The 23,986-nt window shown below is 44.0% G+C and overlaps 1 protein-coding gene across 6 annotated transcripts in view; it reads right to left on the reverse strand.

Moving 5' to 3' along the window:
* The window catches only part of FOXO3 (forkhead box O3), a 272,533-nt gene that overhangs the window by 215,617 nt on the left and 32,930 nt on the right, over positions 1–23,986 (reverse strand). For 2 of the 6 annotated variants that reach the window (XM_075706827.1, XM_075706830.1), the window contains exon 2: positions 13,396–13,503. The exons of the other annotated variants lie outside the window; for them this stretch is intronic. In XM_075706827.1, coding sequence (XP_075562942.1) covers positions 13,396–13,503 — 108 coding nt within the window. The remainder of the gene's footprint in view (positions 1–13,395; positions 13,504–23,986) is intronic. 6 annotated transcript variants of the gene reach the window in all.

The raw sequence follows: 23,986 nt of genomic DNA on the forward strand, positions 1-23,986 counted from the left end.
CCAGTGGCATCAGCTGTGTGCAGAGGGCAGGGAAAGCCAGCCTGGAGTGGGGCAGACAGCACCCCACAAGCGTAGCCTGGGACTGTCGGCATGGGAGGCTCACCCGTGCTTCCCAAAAGGGTGCCACCGACCAGCAAGGCGCACAGCCAAGATACACACTCATTCGGTACACTCCTTCAGCAGCCTCTGGCTCTAGACCCCACCCATGAGATGAGGCTGTCTCCTGCCTTATCCACAAGATGAAGCCATCTATTCCCAACACAGCCCTCAGGGCAGGGCTGGCAGGACCAACGCTGCCTGCCTTCCCTCCAGGGTGAACCTCCACTGGCCTGGCACGGCTGCCTGCCCAGCCTGGAGAAGGTGCAAGCTTCACCCCACCACCCCGTCAAGTCAAGGTCTTAGTGGAGACCTTGCTCCTCCTGCTACATATTGAAAGCTGGCAATGCAACTGATGGACGCTCCATGAAACAAGTTGGTAATACTGTGCTAATATGGCAGTGGCGAGGGCTATTGCACCCTGTCATTAGCAATCCTGGTGAAAAGCCTTCACGCTGCCCTTTCCTACAGAAAGAAATCTCCACAAAAAAATCAGTGTTGCTGTACTGTTTTTGTCAGACCTACCAAGCTTGGCACAGAGTCCTCAGGTATAGGTGCTGGGCTTTTGCCAGAAAAAGTCAGCCTGGGTGAGCGGTGAAAATAAACAGTATGTTATGGGAAATACTGCACTCTGCATTTTTTTTTTGCCCCTCAGATAATCCATTGTCCCAACCCAGTGCGCTGCTCCTTACATTTAGTACAACAGGCGATGCTTGCAGTGACTGGCATTGCAAAAGAATAATTCTCATGTCATGACATTAGTCTTAATACTCATGATTGTATTAAGGGCTATTCCAAGCCTGTAATTCACTCTGTAGTATTTCATTGCCCTCTCAAGTGAAAAATGGAAGCACCTTTCCTGGGACTCACAGTATTGCTGCTAGCCCCTTTCTGCTGAAGACATATAGAATTGGTGAAAAAAACATACATAAATAGGTAGAACGACATGAAAATCAGAGGTTATGCCCATCAGCCTTTTATATTTTTCCACTTGTGGTGTAGAGAACCCAACAAAGAACTGGAAGAAAGGTTAGAAAAGTTGCAGGAAAAAGAAGAGAGACAGTTTTGATCTTATCTTCATTTGTACTATATCAAGCCTCTTAGCTGAATTACAGCCTTGGCTCAAAAAACAGAACATGTATTATTTGTTGTGTATTAATCTACATATCAAAATCATCCACGCTAATGATTGCTTAAGATTTCACTGCAAGTTCCTCTGTATTTCTTACTGCCCAAAATACTTGTGCACCTCCCTGTAAAGCAGAAATATATTTCAGTGCGTGCCTAAACTACAGTAATTTTTAAACCCTTCCCTTTCCTCTGAGCTTACTTTACAACAGGTACTAAATGGTTAAGCTCATAATTGAGTCCAATTATGAACATGGGGAAAATACTTCGATCACTTTTGGCATAAACCAAGTGCGAAAAGTTGCCTTTCTGCTTGACTAAAAGCCTGAAAAACAAACAATGCACACAGCATACATTGTTCAAGAAGTGAGCGCAAACAAGCTTAAAAGCAGATTAACTTTGCAGGTGTTGTGCAGGAGCAAAGCCGGCAAAACCTACTGTTCCCACCCCAGCACCCCGGGCAGCGGGTGCAGAAACAGCTGCGCAGCGCCGACTGGGATCCTGACCGTTACCTGCCATGTCAGCGCTGGGAAATCCAAACTCGCACCTCAGAAAATAAGCAGCTATTAAAAAAAAAAAAAATGTACAATCCTGGTCTCTCCTGCAGCTCTAACAGGACCTCTGTCTCACGCCAGCGGGAGCTCGGCAAGCGGAGCGAGAGCAGAACATGCCCCATGATGCGGAGGACTCTTGTAAATGCCTGGGTGTTAAACCCAGCCGCAGACAGCAAAACAGAAACGCAATTATACTGCATGCGCAATTTTAAATTATTAAATGTTTTAACTTACTCTGATTTAAACATAACAGCATCTAGGGAAAATTAAGTTTTTATGGTGCTTATGCTATATCAAGGACTGGCTACTATAAAAAGACAGGAAAAGATTTGAGATAGAAAGTGCAGATTGCACTATGTGAGATGTTTTCGGTTTCCTTCAAAACGGTGTGACCTTTTGAAAACTACTAACGACACAAAACCTGCTATTACGTGTGTGATGGTATTTCTCCAGCACTTGCCCCCCCGAATAAATATAATAACCAGTGTTAACTCTGTTAATCAAAACAAAAAGTAACTGAGGAGTTGCACTTTGGTGTCACGGGAGACAACCTGGGAAAAGGTGTGAGGCTCAAGAAAGAGATCCAAGGAGCAGCCATCAGACACAGAGCACAGGTACAACCCAGCTTTAAAAGTCCCCATATGCAAACTCCTGCCTGCAAGCCTCTCTCCCCAGGCTCTGGTGAACGCTACCCAAGCTAGAAGCCAGCCTGGTCTAGCAGCCCCATGGAGACACAGGTCCCCCATCGCCAAATTTAACAAAAGAAGGAACCAGGCAGGGCAGCAGAAAGTCCTGGCCGTTTGCCTCGCTCTCTGCAGTGGAAATACGTGACTAAAGGAAAGACCTAATGAAGCTGCTACTAGCCCTAGTATTTAATGCTTCTTTTTATTTAGCTTGCATACTGAGAGCTTTAACAAGACGATGCCTTCACCCCCAAAAAGGATGCATTCCTTATTTAAAGACTTATTCATCCTTTTCCAAACGAAATGAAGAAGCTTTCAGCGAGCCAAAACCTGTGGGGAAATTTTCAGTCACCACAGGCAGTAGTAGGTGCCTTGATTCCTACTCAAGTCAGCAGAAATCAGGTGCCTAACCCATCTGTGCCTCTGAAATCCCCTCAGTGATAGCTTAATGCAACAAAAGGGAGAAGCAAACGGGTTTTGTCTATAGGCTGCTTCTCAAACAAAGAATACAAATTGCATGTGACAGGCTGCTGCACGGGTTTGACTGTATGTGTCTACGTGCAATTGGAAGAGCTAATGGAGAAGTATGCCAACTTTAGAAGGGCATATTGCTGCCAGTCATTTTTAATAATTAAAAAAAAACCCAGTAAAAGGTATCCCAGAGATCCCATAGGCCCCATTATGCAGGACCCCTTGATTTGAGTAGCCTGCAATTTGGAAGTAGCGCGCGCCGCTGCCTGCCCACGGCCATGGACCTCACGGGCCACACAGCTCAAGCATCTGGGCTGGCTGCCCTTGCCAGGCACAGCACACTAACAAGACTCCCATCCTACTGTCCTAAGAGCTAGTGCCAGTCACGCCCAAACCTTCCTCTTTAAAGGCATTCATCTTCATGGTCCCAATGCATCTGTTTGCTGCAGCATCACATCTCTGCTGCTACAGCTGTGGAACAGGTAAGTGCCAAGCAGGGCAAAAGCCGTGCTTTGAGGAACACGTCCTCCAGAGGCAATGTTGCCTCAAGCAGGTCTCTTCTGCTGCCCAGGCCTGTCCCTGCACTGGCCCCCGGCATTTTTTTGAGCTGCTTCGGTGGTTGCATGAGTGGGTAATCAACCCAACATAAAAATACCCTTGCTTTTCCCCTGGTGTATCATCTTCCACCCTTAGCAGCTCCCCAGTCTAGAGAGACGCTTGCCTACACACAGCTCCACCACCACGATGTGAGTGCAGGCTCATGTTGGGTGGCACTTGTCCAAACAGGGCTCCCACAGCCTTTTTTTTTCCCCCTTCTTCTTCCTGACAGATTTTGACCAGATCAGCTCTCTGAACTGGCTTGCTGAACAGCAGAAGAATTGACACTGGTGGAGAAAGGGAGGAAACAGGAAACTATGGGGGATGTGGGGAGAAGAGAGAGGATGCAGGACAACCAAAGCCCTTCTGAGGGTCAGCTTACATTGCCATGGAAGATGTGGCTGTCGGAAGCAGCGCTCCTCTCTGTGCCCTGAGATGAAGCTAGCCTCAGTGAGCACTGGAATGTCCCCTAGGAAGTTGCAGGCACTGCTTCTAATGGAATCAGTCTGACCAAGCACCCCAAATTCAAGGATTTTTTTAAAGTTTTGTTTCATCTTTCAAAAGTGGAAAAAGAGCAAAATGCAAAATTTAGATCCAAATCTTCCTGTGTAAAATGCCTGGACTAAGGTAGGGGGCCAGGTCAGACACCTATTAATTAAAAATCTCACCTGGACCTTGCCAGCTGCCAAAAGGCTCTTCTGGTCATAACTTCATAGCTGTGCAATGGAATCGTCATTTCTGCCCCCACCCTATATCTTCTGCAATTCTCCTTGGGTGATAAATACTAAAGTCTGTAAACACACTGGGATTTTGATGTGGTTTTTTAGTTCACAAAAATATTCAAAGCGACACCAGTATTTGGCAATACTGGAGAAACCATACACAGAGAGTTACTTTCTCACACTGAGCATCTGGGGAGAAACCTCCAGCAAGGTGTTGGTGTGCTAATGCAAAATCAGTTCTAAGAGCCAGCACCTTGCTCAGCTGTTAGCATTTAAAAGAGGTCGAGGCTTTCAGAGGGACCCAAGACAATTAGATGCTCCAGACTCACTGAATTTCAATTAGGTTTGTGCACTTATTTCCTTCAGGTTCTTCTAAAATCAAACCCATCGCTTACACCTACAATCATACTTAAGTTTTGAAGCGGCTTTCTCCCTTTGTGTGTATGCAAGTCTTTACTGGGGAAAATCTTTTGTGTGGATGATTAACTTCAAACATATTTAAGTATTTCTTGAAGTAAACACAATTCAACCACGCTTAGATTTAAGCAGGTGCTTGCCTGCTTTTCTGAAGAAAGATGAACTTAATTACATGTCTACCTGTTTTTCTAAACAGGGGCCCTTCACACATCTAGTATGACTTTTTGCATGTTTGTTTGTTTGTTTTTAAAACAAGATGTTCACACCACACTACAGAGTTTATAAACTCAGTTATTTTTAGATCCCTATAATACTCTCAGACTGGGATATGTAAGTACAGAATATACTTACTTATTTTGAATGCATTAATTTTCATCTGAAGAAAACCATTTATATAAACCCAGTTTCACTACAAATTTAAGCAGTATACGATTAGCTCTAATTGTTGGATATGCTGTATCACTGTGTAATATGCTGATCTTCTAAAACCTTGAGTTGTAATCTTTAATAATCTGTCCCTAAACAGCAGTCTAAATTCAGCTTCTCCACATAGTTTGCTTTACCGTATTTGACTTGTTAATAATCTTCCCAAAAGCTGCACTCAAAGGGCAGTAAAATGTAAAGATCTGCGTTAAGATAGACATATTTGGATTCATCTCCTTAGAAATCACTAATGCTAACTTTCATATTCTAAGTAATGCTTAGATGGAAGACAGGCACTGAAGTACTTCCCAATGAAAAGTGGGGAAGTCCTTGACAGCACCTTGTGCAAGATTTAAAAAAAAAAAAAAAAAAAAAAAAAGCACAAGCACAGTAGACGTTGAATGACCACCCTCATATACATCTATGTCGATAAGTTCTAGTCTGAGGAACTTGTACCTTGAATCTTTCCAAGAACGGAGCTCAGCTAGAGCACTGTTGGGAGAACCGAGGACGGGGGTAGGGCAGGGACACCGTCTGAGGCCAGCCTGCCTGCTAACACACTCCATGAAAATTCAGCTGCACCAGAGTGCAGGTTTTATGCAGAAAGTGAAGCAACTCTGCCCTTTTGCACATCTGCGACGCAATGCACTATTAAGCAAAATTAACTGATTATGTAGCAAACACGGCAAAATGAAGCACTGACTCCTCTGACAGTGCTATCTCCTTTTTAATGAGGCACAGAACAATCTGTTACCAGGACTAGCGCTGCAGACAGTGTTTATGGTAATGGGTCCCAGCTCATCTATTTTTTTATAGTTGAGTACGTACCACAGATGCCAGAGGTATCATACATTAACTGCTGAGCCTACAGGGGCACAATATCTGGCCATGTCATTGGAGTAGTAACAAACTTGTACAAAGGACCTCCAACGGTTTAATACGTTTAATGACAACTGTTCTAGTCCTCCCAATCTGTTCCAGGGGCCTCCACCCTGCCCTAGAAACACTCGGTCCAACCCATTCATGCCTGTATGGCTCATCCTCCTCCGTCACCTTGAACTTGCCTCCAGTATGTTGTGCTGGCTATGCTTAACTTATCAGGCTTTTGTAAGCCAAGGAGCGGCTGAAGAACATTGCTAGGAAACCCTACAGGCAACTGCAGAATCAGCTAAACTGTGCACAAAATAGGTCACTTCTGCATTATCAAATGTACTTAGTGCAATTACAGTCACAGAGAACCATTTTGAACTGAAGAAAATACAGTAAAGAACAGAGAAGAAGGGAAAGCCAGCAACAGCAAATTGTGAAGTCCTATTCCTTCGCAAGAGAATGCCATCCACAGGTCACCCTGTCTAGAAAAAGAATAGGCTTTAAAATGGACATGGCTTTTATCACATAATTAAAGGCTGCAAGAGGACACATTTAGGTTTTCTAGCACTGTGATGAACATCAGAAGCAAGAGCATGGGGTAAAGCATTAAAAATCTGTAACAGCAGCCTCTAGAAAGAAACCAGATGGGAGCTGTTACCCGTCCAAGAACCTGGGTGGGAAGCCCATCCTTCCCAAAAGTCTCACTGCCTTTCCACAAAGCCTCCTCATCGCTTGAAACTTCTCAGAGGAGCACATTGGAAAGGGGAATAATGTGCTTTGCAGGGCTTTTAGCCTGTGAGATGGAGTAAAAAAACATTTTCAATTCTCAGTTCTTGAGGGGCCATGCATCTTTGAAAGAAAGTCTCTGGAATCTGCTCCCCCGTGGCCATTGACACCAACTCTTCTGCCTGGATATCCTGCTTAGAATTCACACCCAACTAACTCTAGTGAACAACTCTCGCTAAAGTGAGGCTCTTTCCCCAAGGAGACAGAAAGTCTTGTATTGAACATACCCTGACATGTGAATGTCTTGCATTAATGAAGCAGGCTAGCACAGAACACAAAAATGACAAGTGCATTAGTGAGCATCCCTTTTTGCGCAAAGCAGTGCACAGGCCGCGCTTCTTCCCCTTGCAGACAGAATTCCTTGCAATCCATTACATGCTTGACTGTCTCCTTATGTGAAAACACAAATGCAACTTGATGACTTTAAACGTAGTGAGGGCTCACCTTGGAAGTTGGGATTCAAACTGTTTTGAATGAACAACCAAGTGAAGGTGTGCCATGATGAGTACAACTCTTAAAGCTGTGGAGCATGCAGACTGACAGGAAAGCATCATGAGGTATGGGGTATTTCATGTTAATCAAATTTTTTTGTGTCAATTATCAAATTATTTTGCATCAATCAAAATCACTCTCCACTCTGTTCTTAAGACGCTCTCCAAAGAGGCCATAAGCACTACTGAAAACAAGACTCCTTCATTTTCTTCGCAGCATGGTTTCTTGTGCATGGTGAATGTTTTCATTGTCTGAACAAGTGCGTTTCATAAATGAAAAATTATGTGAAAATAAAACTATTCTGATTTCTTCTTTGGTTTTAGTATTTCACTTGAGAAATACAGGTCTAATGATTACATACAGGATAGCACTGATGCAGAGAGGGACTCTGACACCACACAAAACCATAATGAGACTAATTCTCCCATCTCCTCCTAATCCCTCTGAGAATGCAGGATATTTACTTTTATCATCACCATCGTTCGACTTCCCAGCCCTGACTGCCAGTTACAGTAGTACGGTATGTACTGTTCAGAGTTGCTGAGTCAAAGAAAAAATAGCTCAAGTAATTAGAAAGCAAACAAACAAACAAACAAAACCAGACTTTTCTTTCTCTCCTTCCCCTCCTCCTCCAATAAAGCAACATCACAGACTGTGAATCACACCGCAGCCATCCTATGTCCGTATCAAAAGCCTTGTACTTACTATTTCTTTTGCTGTGCATGTAGACGAGAGAAAAATGTTTCACTAGAGTTAGTCATAAAAGTACCTGCTGAGTCAATCATTTATCGTTACAATGCAGGCTATCTCCAGATTTCTGTTTCTGGACTGCAGATTTTTGGAGGAGGGGGTATTAACTAGGGAGAGGTCATGTCATATGTTTGATCCTAATATTTGATGGCTTAGGAGCAGCATGGTTTTGTGTGACTTGTTCAGTTTTAAAATGTGCCTGCCAACACTGAAGGTAATTTTTTTTTTTTTTACAAGAAAATCAAGAAATATAATATACTATGTTATATACACACTCTGCTTCTCTTTGTGCCTGTCCTGGTTTCGGCTGGGATAGAGTTAATTTTCTTCCTAGTAGCAGGCATAGTGCTGTGTTTTGGATTTAGGATAAGAATAATGTTGATAACACACTGATGTTTTAGTTGTTGCTAAGTACTGCTTATCCTAGTCAAGGACTTCTCAGCTTCCCATGCTCTGCCAGGTGCACAAGAAACTGGGAGGGGGCACAGCCAGAATAGTTGATCCAAACTGACCAAAGGGCTATTCCATACCATATGATGTCATGCTCAGTATAGAAACTGGGGGGGGTTGGCCAGGGAGCAGCGATTGCTGCTCAGGGACTGTCTGGGTGTCGGTCGGCGGGTGGTGAGCAATTGCATTGTGCATCACTTGCTTTGTATATCATTATTATCATTATTATACTGTTACTATTAGCATTACTATTTTACTTTATTTCAATTATTAAACTGTTCTTATCTCAACCCAGGAGTGTTTCTCACTCTTACTCCTCCGATTCTCTCCCCCATCCCACCGGGGCAGGGGGAGTGAGCGAGCGGCTGCGTGGTGCTTAGTTGCTGGCTGGGGCTAAACCACGACAGTGCCTCAGTTTGGACTGTATATATTGCTAACACATGAACTGGACCCCTAAAAGCTTCTCTTGGACTGAAACTGAAAAATAACAATGTACAAGCCAAACAGTAGGTGAACAACAGTCCCATTTAAATGACACCAGAAAAACTGGAATCAATTTACATAAGTTTTCAAAACCAGCATTTAATGCAGCTATAAAGCCTCTAAGCGACACGAGGATGTGTACTTCCAAGGTAGAGATATGCTATGGCTGTGTTGAAAGGCACAGGCAGAATGCAAAATGTATTCACTTTAACCAACCGCTGCTAGTGTATTTCTCTCTAAAGAAAGCAAATAGCTGAATAATCAACTGCAAATGACTTCTGGGTCACAGAAGGAGGCGGAGAGGTTGAAACCTTGAACTACTGCTGCTGATGTATAGTATCTTTATCTCCCTGCTCCCTATGGCGTGTAGTTGCTGGTTATCTCAAAGGATGAATGACCTGCCTGCAATGAATTATGCCTGCTTATCTTCCAGACGGGGTATACACTAAGTCATTAAGTCATCTAAGAGTATAACCCCAAGGGAATTACTAAATTAATGCAAAATCCTGTCCTGCTCTTAGCCGTTGTGTCAGACTTCTGCGTGCTGCTGGTGCAGGCACGGGGGAGCGAGGAGACTTGAATGTCTCTTACCTGTTGGCTACCTGTTTTCCACTATCGACTTTTTCTGCTTCTGATGTTGCAAAGTTAGATGATGACAGAGTAGTAACAGTAGCCACTTCCTTCAGAGGAAGGGAAAACGCAGCCCCCTGTGACCACCATGATTCCCAAACCACAAACTTACCAGCTGAGACAAGCAGCCAACGTGAGGCTAGCAGAGAGCTCACGGCTATCGTATTTGTGTTGGAATATAATGGGTTTTGTCCAGATGAAAGGGTGCACTTCTCTGAAGAGCAGCGCATTTTTTTTAATTAAAAGAAATTGATTTAGTGACAGGATTTACAATAGGGTATCTGACAAGCCCACTGACCTTCACACATACATACAAATGAGTGAGGCTTGATGCATTCAGGGAAGCGGATTCTCACTTGAAACAATAAAACTGTTAAACATTGAGATGACTGACTCCTGCAGAAACCCAGGAACCCCCCCTAAGCAAAGTGTATCAAAGGAGGCTTAGGGTAAAGACTGATCTGCACAGCGAGCCTTTCCAGATAACACCTCACGAAGTCTGAGGGATAAATAACATCTTTAAATAGAGAGGAAAAAGCATGTCTGGCAAAGGGTCACCCATGCTTTATTACAGCCTGGCAAAGCTCTAGCTCACCATTTGCCTGGGATGCTCTATCTACTCCCCCTACTCCCATTGCTCCTTGTACTAAGTCGCGCAGTAGTTAAGTATCTCAAGTATTCTCAGTACCCGCAAAAGAAAGAAGCTCAGCAGCATCCTTAATGAGAAGGGATCACACTAGCACCTCCAGACAGTGCTAAACTGTTTGGCACCCAGCCTCTAAAGCTGTTTTCAAGGGGCTGTTGCTCAGGTTTGGTTTCTGTTTCCCATTATCTGCAGCCAGGGTGATGAGCACCCTCGGAAGTGTTTCCTTGGAAGTGGTGGTGCAGCAGCCTCCACGCTCCACCCGGGCTGAACAGCAACCGAACCTGAGCTTTACTGGGAAGGAAAATAAGCAGGGTCCTCTGGGAAAGAACAAGCCCATCTGAATGGAAATCTGTGCCTTTTGTAAAGGCCAACAACAATCTCTAACCTTCTGCCTGGCAATACCTACACCATACACAAAGAAACGATGCTCAGCATCATTTCAGCATTCCCTCCTAACTTTAAAATGATAGAATAAAAAATAATAATTTTTAAAAAGCTTAGTTTTCTTCTTGACTTACAGGCTTTAATAAATGAACACCCCTCCCAGCCTGGTCACCCTGATAGGTTTCCCTGAACGTTACCAGATAAAAAATAAAACCTAATCCTCGCTTGAATGTTCCTGGGACGGGGCCAAGATATTTATATCTTTCGAGGGCAAAACTCAAACTAGGCCGTGTGCTGTCACTTGTGCCAAGAAAAGTCTTGCTAGGACATGGAAAGAGGAAATTGCTCCTGTTTCCATGTGGACATCAGAAAACTTTGTCTGGAAACAGAAGATGACACACAGACGGTCAGACAGCAACCAGATTTCCTTTAGAAAGCTCCACACACCACACTTAAAATTTTTCAGAAGACGGTTCAGGTTTGTTTTCTTCTGTGTGCATTTTGTTTTGTTTTGTTTTAAAATCAGGACCTTCTACATGAATAAACCCCTTAAGTAATCCATGTTTCTTTTTCAAACAGTACTTTGCACCCAGAAACGTACCAGGCACCTCCAGAAGCACAATTTTAATCTTATCTTCCCATGCGTAGTGGTTTATGTAAGGATGTAATTTTCGTTCTTTTATAAAACACCTATTTTTTCACACTGTGCCTCCAGCCACTACCATAAATGAGGAGTTAAACTGCATGATGGTGAAAGGATTTCATTAATAGACTATCTTCTAAGCTTGCGAGCAGTCTGCTAAAGGAAAAATAAAAGCAACAGATTTTCAGTTTTACTAGACAAGGACAGCAAGGGCTCCCTTGTTAGCTTCTATTTATGGTCCCACAGCAGATGACCTGAATCTCCTCCATACTCATCCCCCTCTACAGAGCCTATAGCTTAGATTATTCACTTCTTAATGAAAACACCACCTGCCAGATGGACAAGAGAATAATTACATTACACTTACATTAATAAAATACATACGAGTCCCGTTTGCTGTGCACCGAGTGGTGCTTTACATCTGGATCTGTGTACAGTAGAAAGACTCTCAGAAATGGGATTTTCCTTTCTGTATTTTATGGTAATGAAGATCAAGATCTGATTCATGCAATTGCCTGATGCAAATCTACTTGATGTGGGAAAGGCAGCTCTTGGAGTAATAAAATGCCTTCCTTTACCATCTGAGCTTGCTGGGTTTTGTAGGCCAGGGTTCAACTGTTGCATCTGCAACGCGCTGCCATTCCCACCTGAAACCCCAAGCAGACGGAAAGAGACACCACCAGGAGCTACACAGAAGGACGGAGCTCGAAGGGGAGTCAGATAGAGGCAGGGACCTTATCTGAACTCAATAAAAAAGCTTTGGATTTCATTTTAGGGGTGAGCAAAAGTTCAAGCCAATTATGCCCCCATATCCTTAATATTACCCACAGCATCAACCAACAGCATGTCCTACCCTGGCAGTGTATCTCAGGGAGCATTTCCACCTCTCTGCTAAAAGCCTCATTATTCATGTTTCTGGGAACCAGGGGTAGAGAATTAGAAAACAAAATGCCTGAATGGGTGATGTAGCACATAATAGTTTCATCATTAAAAAGATGGCCACAGAATGAGTCACTTACTGTACGGCCACAGCTGCATCTGCGTTGCATTGAGGAGTGCAGAAAATTGATTTCCTGCCCCAGGAACGTCCTGAACTGTTATGGCTTTTACCCAGGAGGGCGAGAAGACCAGCAGGCACTTTCTGCTGGTTGAATCCATTTCTCTCTTCCCCCAAGAGAGGCTACATCTTTAACAAAAAAGGCTACACTTTTAAAGTTTAACCTCCAGAAATTCTGCTAACATCGAAATTTCAGTGATACCATTTCTTTCTGTCTGTCCCGCTACTCCAAACAGAAGCACTTCTCTGGGGCTAGTGAGACTTTTCCAACCTATTCCTAGTTTCTTGGCTCTTGTTCCCTAGATGAAGCAGAACTGTAAAAGACCCTTTGGGGACTTATCAATCCATGTTTGCAGACACTTGAGGAAACTACTGCTTGCTTTGACTGAAAACGTAAATTCCGCCATTTAGTTCAATGGTACCAGAAATGCACGACGTTTGCATCTCCTGGATGGCAGTTGTCCTCGCAGGGTGAAAGAACAGGAGCACAGCCTTTGGTTTACACCTGGTTCACTCCCTCTGCTACTGGGAAAAACAGTGAAGTTTCCCCTTGAAAGGACTATCGTGGTTTGGGGAAGTAAAGAAGATGGAAGAAGCCCACAGCTAACACTAAGCAACACTGCAAAGCCTTGCACACAAGCCATCCTGTATTTCTGGCTGACGATTAAACGCAGATTTCCTTGAGGGAAGAAAACATCCCCATCAGTTTGCCTGAGACCCAAACGTCAGTCCTAGCCAGACAGCAGTCCTACTTTCACCAGGAGCCAGACTCCAGCCCTGGATGGTTTCCATCAGGATCCCATTAAGCCTGTGCATGTGCAGCTCTCAGAATTTGCAAGAGCCACGTGTGTATTTCAAGAGCAGATTTGGATGTTGTGTTTGTTTCTGGCTTCGTAATGGTTCTCATGTCCCTTAAATAACAGCCTGTTTTCTGGAAATTCAGTAATTTCTTAAACATGTTCACAAGTTTATCCCTCTTATCTGGCAAACAATGTTGAAGCTATCAAATGTCTGTAGATTTTGTTCTTACATTTGAAGACAAAAGACTGTTTCTCTGAAGAAAGATGTTGGCTAGACCGTGTGCGTCAGTGCTCAGGAACTTTTTTCCCTTACCATACCAGTGCCTGCAGAGGTCTTGCTGCGTACGGCTCCTGGTTTGTCTCCTAGGTTCCACCAAGTTAGTCCAAGCAGATGCAAGGTGTCACAGAATTGGACTAACGCCTGTGTCACAAAACCAAAAATTACCTCAGAACACGAAATATGCAAAGAAGAAAAACTTTGCACAGAGCACAGTTCAGGTAGCCCATGCTGCAGGTCATCTGTGATCCCAATTCCCAATGTTCTTGGCAAAAGGAGGGTATAGATCTAAATTCCCAAACGCAGCAATGTTTATTGCACTAGCTCGGTGATTCACTAAGTACAGGATGTGCCCAATTATTCTCTGTGTTTTTCCAATGCTATTTCATAAACTTCAGTTGCACAAGTACACCAATACATTCTTTCTTGCTTGTCCATTAAAATTCATTTTAAGAAAGGCCATCCGACTCGAACAATAAAATCACCAACTGGCTATATGCATGGTTTTTTTGGTTTTGTTGTTGTAACCATGGAACCAAAAACCTCAGCTGTTAAGTGCATATATTCTGTGATACAATCACTTTCTTTTTTGTCTCAACCTGCTGAGAAAAGTTTTGCTTTTAACTTAGGATGCTGGGTTTGTTCCAAATCCAAAAATTAAAAACAGCAGTTCTGAGGGACACAGATATCTAAGCCAACAACATTTGGCTGCCTAACATAAAAATTAGCAGAATTGTTATTACTAAAAACAAACCATTAGATCTTTCCAAGATAAATAAAAACTTAGAATTTTGACTATCAGTCCAGAAACAAAGCTCCTAATTTAGTTTGCTTGAACACCACACCATGGATAAAATAGATACAACTTCAATTTCTGTATCTCTAAAGCTAATCTCACTACCTTAAGCAAGCTGGCTGCAAACTGAAGCTTCACCTTTTTTTCCTTCTAAGGTGAGTTACTCCCAAGTAAACACAATCTTTCTGTTGCCATTGAAATATCATTGAGGTAGCATGGCTGACAGCAAACCATACCTTGACAAGCATGCCCCATACTCAGGGCTACACGTTCGAGATTTTATGAATGAAGTGTGGGTTTTGTTGTGAAAATAGCAGAGACGACAACATGAAAGATGAATGTGGTGCAGGGTCCCCATCTCCCACCACAACACACACGCAATGTTTACCCCAGCAGCTAGGAAATATATAATGAGAGTAGTTTATATATAATGAACCAGTTTTCACCTGGAGAGCTCACACCACCCTACCTGAAGCAGACAGGGCAGTCCGAGGTGCAGTGGCCTCCCACCAGCCACGCAGCACCCATCGGTGCCAGAGATGCAACAGAAACCTGGACTTCCTAAGCCTCCAGTGAGGATCGCCTTGGCTGTGTCCACACGAGTGGGTGGTCCGGAGCAGTTTTGAAGCAACCCCCCCTGGCCATCCCTCCTATTGCATCCTGGCTTCATTCACGGGGTGGCTCTGCTGGGTCCAAACTAGACTTCTTTCAGAGAAAACTAAATGGGCAGTTCAGCTCTAGGGATGCACCAAATGCCCTTCCATCTTTTAACAGAGACTGAAGGATCTGAAAGAAGTGGTTGCTTGGATAGAATAGAACAGAACTGAACAGAATAGACTATTTCAGCTGGAAGGGACCTGCAACGATCATCTAGTCCAACTGCCTGACCACTTCAGGGCTGACCAAAAGTTAAAGCATGCTATTAAGGGCATTGCCCAAATGCCTTATAAACACTGACAGGCTTGAGGCATCAACCACATCTCCAAGAAGCCTGTTCCAGTGTTTGACCACCCTCTTGGTAAAGAAATGCTTCCTAATGTCCAGTCTAAACCTCCACTGGCACAGCTTTGAACCATTCCCACGCGTCGTATCACTGGATACCAGGGACAAGAGATCAGCACCTCCCTCTCCACTTCTCCTCCTCAGGAAGATTGAACATACATATGCGGTGGGGGCATTTGGTCCAAAGGACCAGACTAAATCTAGTCTGGAATAAAATGCTCAGTTTGAATATAGTGTACATACAGCAGTCCCTGCACCTGCTGCTTTGATCTACCCATCCTCTCCCACTGTGCAAAACAGCACGATAAAGCCCCTGTCTCTCTAGCACAGAGAGCTTCCAGGCCAGAAAGTGCCTCTTGCTATTTGTGCAGGACAGACGCCTACCGTATTTTTCCCAGACAGCCATGTATTGCACTAACAAATCATTTTATCCACTACATTTGATGAAGAAGGTACAACCGACCTTCTTCAAATTCCAGATGACAAATTCACAAGGCAGACTGGACTTCTGGTTTAATGGTGTTGACAATGCAGGGAGGATTTTACTCTCTGGTCCAGCTCATATGCGCTCTTCTTTGTCAGGACTTGCACATCTGTTAAACACCATCGTAGCAAGTACGCTGCGAGCAGTTCCCTCCTACAAACCTGCCACATCTACACTGCTCCACAGGGCCGAGCGACACCTGAAAGGGTACTGCCATCATTTGATGTGACCCATTAATTAGACCATCCGCTCTCTCCACTGCAGTACAGAAGGCAGAGACCGAGCTGCTTTGAGACACTAGGATCCGACAAAACACCACCATCTAAAACCAGTCGGCCAGTTTGAAGCAAGCCCCCCATCTCCTCCTCCTCTCAGCAGAGGTTTACCTCCGGCAGCTGCCCAGCACTTCAAGGAAATTAGTGTCACCTCACCGCTTGGTGTGTGCACCCAGCAGTCACTGGTCAGGCTTTGCAACCTCACTGGAGAGAGACACAAGAGTAAGACAGGCCAAATTAAAACCCTAAGCCCATTAATCACACCCTCATGACTTCAGATAATGCAACCTGCAACGTGCACCATATGCTTATATAGGTCTTGCCTTTGGCCATAATCTAGATTATGGAATAAGCTAGGAGCAGGGCCAGGGTGAGAAAAAGAAATGACACAAGCGAGGAGGGACAGGTCAGGGTCACATGAATTCACTCCTTCAATGAAAGGCAGTTATGCAAAGAGTTCATACCTGAACTCAAATGGCTCGATTAACATTCCTGAAATGAAACTCATCAATTCTTCATGTAAAATGAGGCCAAAAACTGATGGCACGTACCCACTCTTTGACACGCTCAATGCTTGAAGTGGAGTTCAAATGGATCATTGCAGCTTCACAAAGTTCTCTGTGAAGAACTGCCAAAGGAGCAAAATTATGTGAAATACCACTTCATCATTCCTACGGTGGAAGCAATGTGCAATCACAGAAATCGCAGCGGAAGAATGCAGCTGAAGTAGTTCCTCTGACCTGCTGCAAGGCACTGAGAAAGCTCTTCAGCCTTGCTGGTGAATTGCAGGGAGCTCAGCAGCACAGTCATTTCATGCCTGTATTTGCAGACAATGTTGCATGGTATTTTAAGATCTGCATTAATAGAAATCCTTTAAATAAAAAAAGTCAAATGAAAATTGGACATACTCAAATTACATTATTTCCATGCTATGTTAAATATGAATTCTGTTCAGTATAATTGCAGAGTATTTCACGTGGAAAAAAAAATAATTTTGAAGGGGAAATGAGCCATGTGGAGATTCACAAAGATTTAAAATCAAACGCATCAGAAAATGAGTAATCCTATTAGACCAATTGTTTAAAGTCAATGTCTTTCTAAAGAACGTGCTGTATTTCCAACAGATTCCAACCTGATATAGAAAGGTTTGGATAAATTGATATGGTACACCACTACATGGTTCTTTCTGATCCTAATAGCTGTCTGTGCTAACAGCTACACTAGAAAACACCTAGCCTGTTTCATTCTCCCTTGCACCAACAGAGAGCTTTCTTAGGGAGTTTCATGAACATGAGCTGCTGAAGGAGCTTGTTACCTCCTGTGGCAGGGGCCATGGAAGACACAGCCTCCAACAAAACACCGGTGGGCCCTCTTAGTGTCAGGGCAATGCTGCAGGCTGTCCATCGTGCCAGGTCTGGGACAGAGGGGTGTCAGAAGAGGCATCTATTTCTAACTTGGCTTCAATCGCTGCTGTGACTTTCAATCCTATTACTCAGTGGGAGAAACATCAAAAGATAGATATGCACTTGAAGAAATTGCAAAATTTGTTCCACTTCCATGTGGAAACAAATCTGCCACAGACCCAGATCGCTCTGGAGCCCTGACAACAGACACAAACGGTGGGTGAGGCAGAGGAGAGGAAGAGCTGATCCCAAATATGTGTGTTTTCTGGATGTGCGCTTCCCCCCAGCTCCCCCAACTGACTCACAGATGTCTATGCCCAAGTCTTTGCAGAACGGGGGTTACACTGAGGAGGACAAGTCCCAGAGGGAAGCTGTCCCTGCGATCCTTTAATGCTTAACATGTTCTCTCAACAGCCCTAGCCTCCACATACAAAGTGCCTCAGTTTTTATTATATCTCCCAGAATCTTTTTTTGCCTGCAGATAGAGAAAGATTGTTTCTAGGTGATGAAACCGTGTTAATTCCTGCAGCTCCACCTGGAAGAAACAGCAGGATACTTCAAACTACGGGGTTTGCATGGAAGACATTTACCTTACATGGGGCTTTAGTGAACACAATAGCAAATGTCTTTTTATCTCCATCAAAGACCTGGTATCAGCTCGAAATCCCATTAGCTTGGGGGGGGGAGGGGGAGCAGGATGGGAACTGCCCAGAACCTCTCGTATTTATACTCCCATTCAGCCCACCTGAACGGGCTTGTTTGTACCCAGGTGGAAAGCTGAGACTGATGCTAGGATTGGGAAGGAGTCTTTTTCTGACCTAAAGAGACCAGATTTAGATACCCGCAGTACCTACGTGCTACCTAAGTGCCAGAATGGGAAAGGTGGGGAGCGGAGCGAGTTTCCTCGAGAGCACGGTTCAACCCAGCGGAGATGTGAGCTGTGATGTGGAGGACCCTCTCCATCCTCGCCCGGAGAAAGTGCCTTGGGCACACACAGCCCTTGCTGAGTGCCCACACATCAGGGGATGCCGCAGTGCCCAGAGGAGCTGATGGGGGGAGCATCTCCACGTGACACCGCTTCCCCCCAACGAGGCCAGGAGTGCAGAGGGCACAACAGGGAAAATTGCAGAGGTGACTGTGTTTTGCCCAAGCTCTTCCAGTTAATCTTAGATAATATGTGTGACAATAGTAGGTAATAAACAAATGCATAAATATCCAACCCTAAGCCTCCTGAGCTCCTTTCATCATGGCGAGCCACACCGGCAGACACTTGCAATGCTGCAAACCCCGCCAGGAGGCTGGGGGGAGGCACCAAAAACACACCACCAAGCATACCATGCCGTATCTCAGTGAAAACTAACCTGCGCTAGCTGCTCTGCTGAAAAGCAAGCCATAGAGCAGGGGAAAGGAGAGCTTGCCCTCCAGAGCCAGTGCTCTGCCTGGGGACAAACGCCGGCTGGCCGGCATTCCCGTCCCACGCACACCCCGGCTGCCACCCCACAGTGTGGGCGGGCGTCCTGCCTGCCCGGCCGGCACGGGCAAGGCACGTTCTCTTGGTTTTAGGGCAGAGAGGACTCAAAGACTAAATATCCTTCCTGGACAGGGACTACAGGGACAAACCATGATTTTTATTAGCAATTCCTGTGCTGCAGACTGATGCTTTCTCTAAAAATGTCAACGTGCACCATTAGAAGCGTATGATGCTTTTACCCCTTCCCAACCCGTCTTGTAAATAAAAGACAAAGGCATCCTCTTAAGCAACCTTCCTTGTGCAACTCCCCCTCAAGCCAACAGTAGCTGACCACTAAAAATAGTTAAAAAGTAAAAGCTGTTCTATGAAGGTCCTAAAGATGACAGCAGCACTGAGTGCCTCAAAGGAATCGTTTGTCCATAACATCTCAAGCATTCAGACAGAGATGGACAGAGAGACGCTTGGCTTAATGCTCCTTCCACTCTCCCCTCCCCTCCTTCTTGGAAAGGGTATTATGGTTGAACACTTTGCTCCAAGTACCCGTAACCGTCCCTGGCTTTAAATGCCTCTTTCTTCCAGGAATCATTTCAATGTAGGCCACTCTATTTATGCTGCTCGTCCGTAATCGGGGGATGAAAGAATATCGCTTGCAAGACACAACTGCTTGGTTCACAACCCATCTCCAGGCAGTGCCAACAATAGGACTGCTTACGGCTAATCCATTTACTCAGCTTACCTGTTACACTCCCATCCCCTTAATAAGCGCTACACGGCAGCTTCACCGAACTCGGAAACCGCTAAGTGACCCGCAGTAACCTCCCCTGTGCCGCGTACTTGGACAGCTGTGGATCTGGATTAAGGCAGAAGCAAACCAAAACCGTCATGGAGCTTCCAGTGGCCTGCCAATGAAAGAAGATGTCTACACCTTTCCCTGCGTGGAAGCAGCGCTGTAAGCACCACTGGATGCAAGCACCTCCCTGTCCGTGGCTAACCTTCAAGAAACAGAAGCCAGACATGACACAAACAGCAGCTCCCTCTTCGACATCTGAAAAAAATCACATTATACTACACTCCATCTCCTCTGACTTTTTTACATCCTCACGCAGGCAGAAGAGGTTCCCAACATGCTGCTGACCTCACTGGTAGAAGAGCTTGCAGTCTCCTGCAACTGGCTCTGCTATGCCAGAGCTCACCATTTCCCTTCTTCTCTTCAAGAGCTTCAGCGCTACTTCCCCATACAAACTGCCATGCAAGCTAACAGGCAAAAAAAAAAGCAGCGGGAAATGGGAGGCTGGAGCTTCAATGGTTTTAGAAGAGCTGCAGCTCCTGCATCTACAAACCATTATAACGTATCAACCTTCCTGCCAGGAAAATGGTTGGTAAGGTGTATGTTTGAGGCGATTTTGGAAAGGGTCGATCCTCTACAAATGCAGTGGCCAACTTGTAGCATAAGAAAAAGCTAATTTTTCCAGCACATGCACAGCAGAGCAGGACAGTAGATCAAGAATACAGAAAAAGGAATGGAAGACCCACATTATTGCCCCTTAAATCAAAACAAAACACTTAGCATATCTGGGTAGGTAAAGAAATCTATCTTTCCCTACAGAGAGGTCTAGAGAGGGAAGCAGAGATTTTGGAACTCTGACATAAGACATATATTCAATTACAATGCCAAGCAAACAAAAATCCTCAAAGCAAATTCAATTAAAAAAAAAAATCCCACAACAAACCTAATAGTGACTACAAAATTTATTATTAAAATAAAATTTCTAATAGAAATTAACTTTGATGGAGAGTTCAGTTACAAAGACAGATACTACTGGTGTAGGTAGCTGTGGAGCAAGAGAAGAGACTCAAATACTATGAAGCAAACGCTTTTCAGGAGGTACTGAAGTAGGTGAGGGAGAAGAAAAGGCAGAGGAAAGCTCCTGTCCCCAGTCCCACGGAGTACAGCTGCATGCCAAGCTACAAAGAAAGTCTCTGCGGAGGCAGGTACACCAAGAGGGCTCTGCTGCCACACGACTCCAGATAACATGAGAAGAAGTCCCTTCCTACCACCAGCTTTGGCCACCCAAAAGTCAGGCATACAGAGAAAGCCAGGGGTCACGACTGCCTCAGCTGACAGTAAGATGGATATGAGGAATCGCCCTCTATCCCTCCTTCCAGTGACTACACAGGGGCCACTGGCTATGCATTCAGACTTGGTGCCCACCCCGTGACTGCTAAAGGTAGGGGAGATGGGAAAACAGACTTGATCTTGACACGTCTGTGCGACAACAGGACACTCCAAGCCTCATAGTTACATCTGAAGAGCAAAGGGCAGTGTATATCCTAATGAACATCTAATGTAGAGTGTTGAAATTTCTCTATTCGGTAATATATTTGTCCCTAATGTCTCTGTTCAGTAACATACTCATCCCTGTGTGTCCTTCCTGAATATTATTAAAGCACTTAAATTTATTCATATGAATCATTATAATACAAGATAAAGAAGTGACCAATAGTACTGAGTTTTGTAGTTCATAGTGAACAGGCTGGTTTATCCAACAGTAAATACAACCTTTGATTTAATTTCTACTTGTGATGTAGGACCATCATGATAAATTCCCCCACCCTCGGTGGAACTAGCGGTCCCTCTAGCCCAGTAACCACAAGTGGTCCACAGCAAGTGTCTGGGGAAGAGGCCAAAAGGAGGGATGGCACAGGGTGACCCCTCCTGCTGCCAGCAGCTCAGGGACCCCGGAGAGCAGAGATGAGATTTTTGTGTGGCAAAAAGCCCATCCATCAAGCCTGCTCCATTAACTTCTGCCTACTGAATTCCACTAACTGTATAAAATAATATTTGTTCCTTTACGTCCCATGTAAACAAAAATCTTTGAAGAAAAAAGTCACAATTAGGAAAAAGAAATAATTTGTAGGTAAGAACTAATTTCCCCATCAAGACTGCAGAAATGCTCTGGAGCAGACACTAACATGTGGAGTAGCAGCACTGTGGGCTACGGAGCAAAAGGAAAGCACATTCGTACCTTTAGCTTCACAATTAAACTGAATTCAAAGATGCTGAGTCCCTAGCTGTGAGAAGCAATTTATTCATCGTCTGGTGTATACAACACTTGACACTACAGAGGGCAGCTTGACTGGCCTTCACTATACATAATTATTATTTGTTAGACCTACAATTTATGCTCGACTAGCTTATTTCTTATCTTCATCTACTCCTTTAAAGTATGTTCTTCCCAATGAAATTCCTTGCATTTGAGAAACCCTCACTACACTGCTTACAATCACTGTAATGTCCATAGGGAATTTACACAGCTAACGATGACTGTCCTCAATTCTCAGCTGTTTCTGAGAGATCAGTACTTTGTGAAACTCCTCCCTCATCATTTGGTAAGTGAAGGTCCATTTCTGCTTTCTCTTGCTCTGGGAGAACAGATCAAGACCCTGGTTTCTTCCTACAGCCCCCCAGAGTATCTTAATTTTAACTGAACCGAACTTCCCCGCATTTTATTTTGGTGAAAAATGCTGAGACATTTCACAACAGCAGCTTTTACTCCTTTCACTGGACTGAAAATTTTAGTGCTTCCACTTTTTCCAAATTCAGGCCAAAAATGTCAAAGCCAAAGATCTCTGTGAAATGCAAATTTCTATTCCTCACTACCCCTCATTGCTAGAAAATGCCCCAGGCATTCCAGCATTGCTAGAAAATGCCCTACCGCATGGGCAGGATGTCCCCGCACGGCAAGGCTCCTTCCACTGCTTCACCAACTCACCTGCACGGGAACATCCCGAGTCCAGAGCCTGGTGTCAATCTCCAGATAACTATTATCAGCCAGGGAACGGATGGGGGAGAGAAGTTAGAGAGAATTTTCTAAAACGTGATATATTTGTCTCTCATCACATCACCTGGCACACCTATCTAGCACATAACCCTCCCAACTCTTGAAGCGGCTAAAACCAGACAATCCTACAGTCACTCAATGCACAAATATTCGCCAACATGTACCCCCCACACCTACCAAACACAAATAATACTTTGTAGTGCCTACAGACGGATGTGGAACTAGTACTTGATGGAACAATGAACAGGGTTTTAGAGAATTCTGCTATTTCAAAAAGCTTAGAGAGTCTGTAATTAAAAAAAAAATAACCATAACGAGCAATACTTACATAAGTGATATTAAAAAGAGTAAAGGACTATCAGAGTAAAGCCCTAAAAGACACATCTTTCAGGGAGGACAGGAGGAGTCCGGTTGATTCAGATTATCTAAGAGAAGACAGAGAGGTGACCTAGTCATATGTACCTTCTGACTATGCGAAGATCTCTGATAGCAGACATCAGCTGAAGTTAGCACACGAAAATGGAATAAAAAAATCCAAACAGTGGCTTGACAAAGGGAAAAGCAGTACCAAACTTATTATTAAAAACAGGTAACTGACCACTGGAAAAAATTCCAAGAGCTTTATCACCTCAAGTCTTTAAATCGGGACTGGATGCCTTTAAAGTACCCTCAAGCTCAGCCAGAATTTACGGGCTTGATGCAGGAATTATTAGATGAAATTCAATGTCCTGTATGTCACACAGATGTCAGACAACGAGCATAATGGGTCCCTCCAGCTTTAAAATCTATTAATTCTACTCTATGTGTGCTAGGAACTCAATTACATTTTGTAGCTAGCAAAACCTATACAAATATTATCACGCTGCTGCAAAACACAAGCTAAAGAAGAAACAGTTTAAAAGTCACAAAGCATCACAAAAGGAGGCTTCTCAGTGCACCTTAAGACAAAAGTGCACTAATAAATTTAAAAAAAAAAAAAGGCACTTTATAAAACTCCTCTAGATCTAAGGCAATTTCTCCTCACATTACCCCAGTAGTAACACACAATGTTTTTAATAACATTTCTTGGTTAACGATGAGTATCAATAATTATAACAAAATGCATTCACCTATTTTCTGCACATGAATGGAAAAAAAAGAATAAAGGGAGGAGGATTCTCTTTTCAAATCCACCACCTGTACCTTAGTTGATAAGACGTGCTCTCTTTCCAGATGCTTTTTCCAGCAAGAAGAAAAAAATTCTTAGAGAATAAGATACTTCGAGTTGAAACAGGAATTTCTATTATTAGCACCAGTAGACATTAGCAGTTAATGTCTTTCTCATAAGGATGCATCCTACTTTGTGCCTGGCCTG

The sequence above is a fragment of the Pelecanus crispus genome, chromosome 3, assembly GCF_030463565.1.
Source record: "Pelecanus crispus isolate bPelCri1 chromosome 3, bPelCri1.pri, whole genome shotgun sequence".
NCBI lineage: Eukaryota > Metazoa > Chordata > Aves > Pelecaniformes > Pelecanidae > Pelecanus > Pelecanus crispus.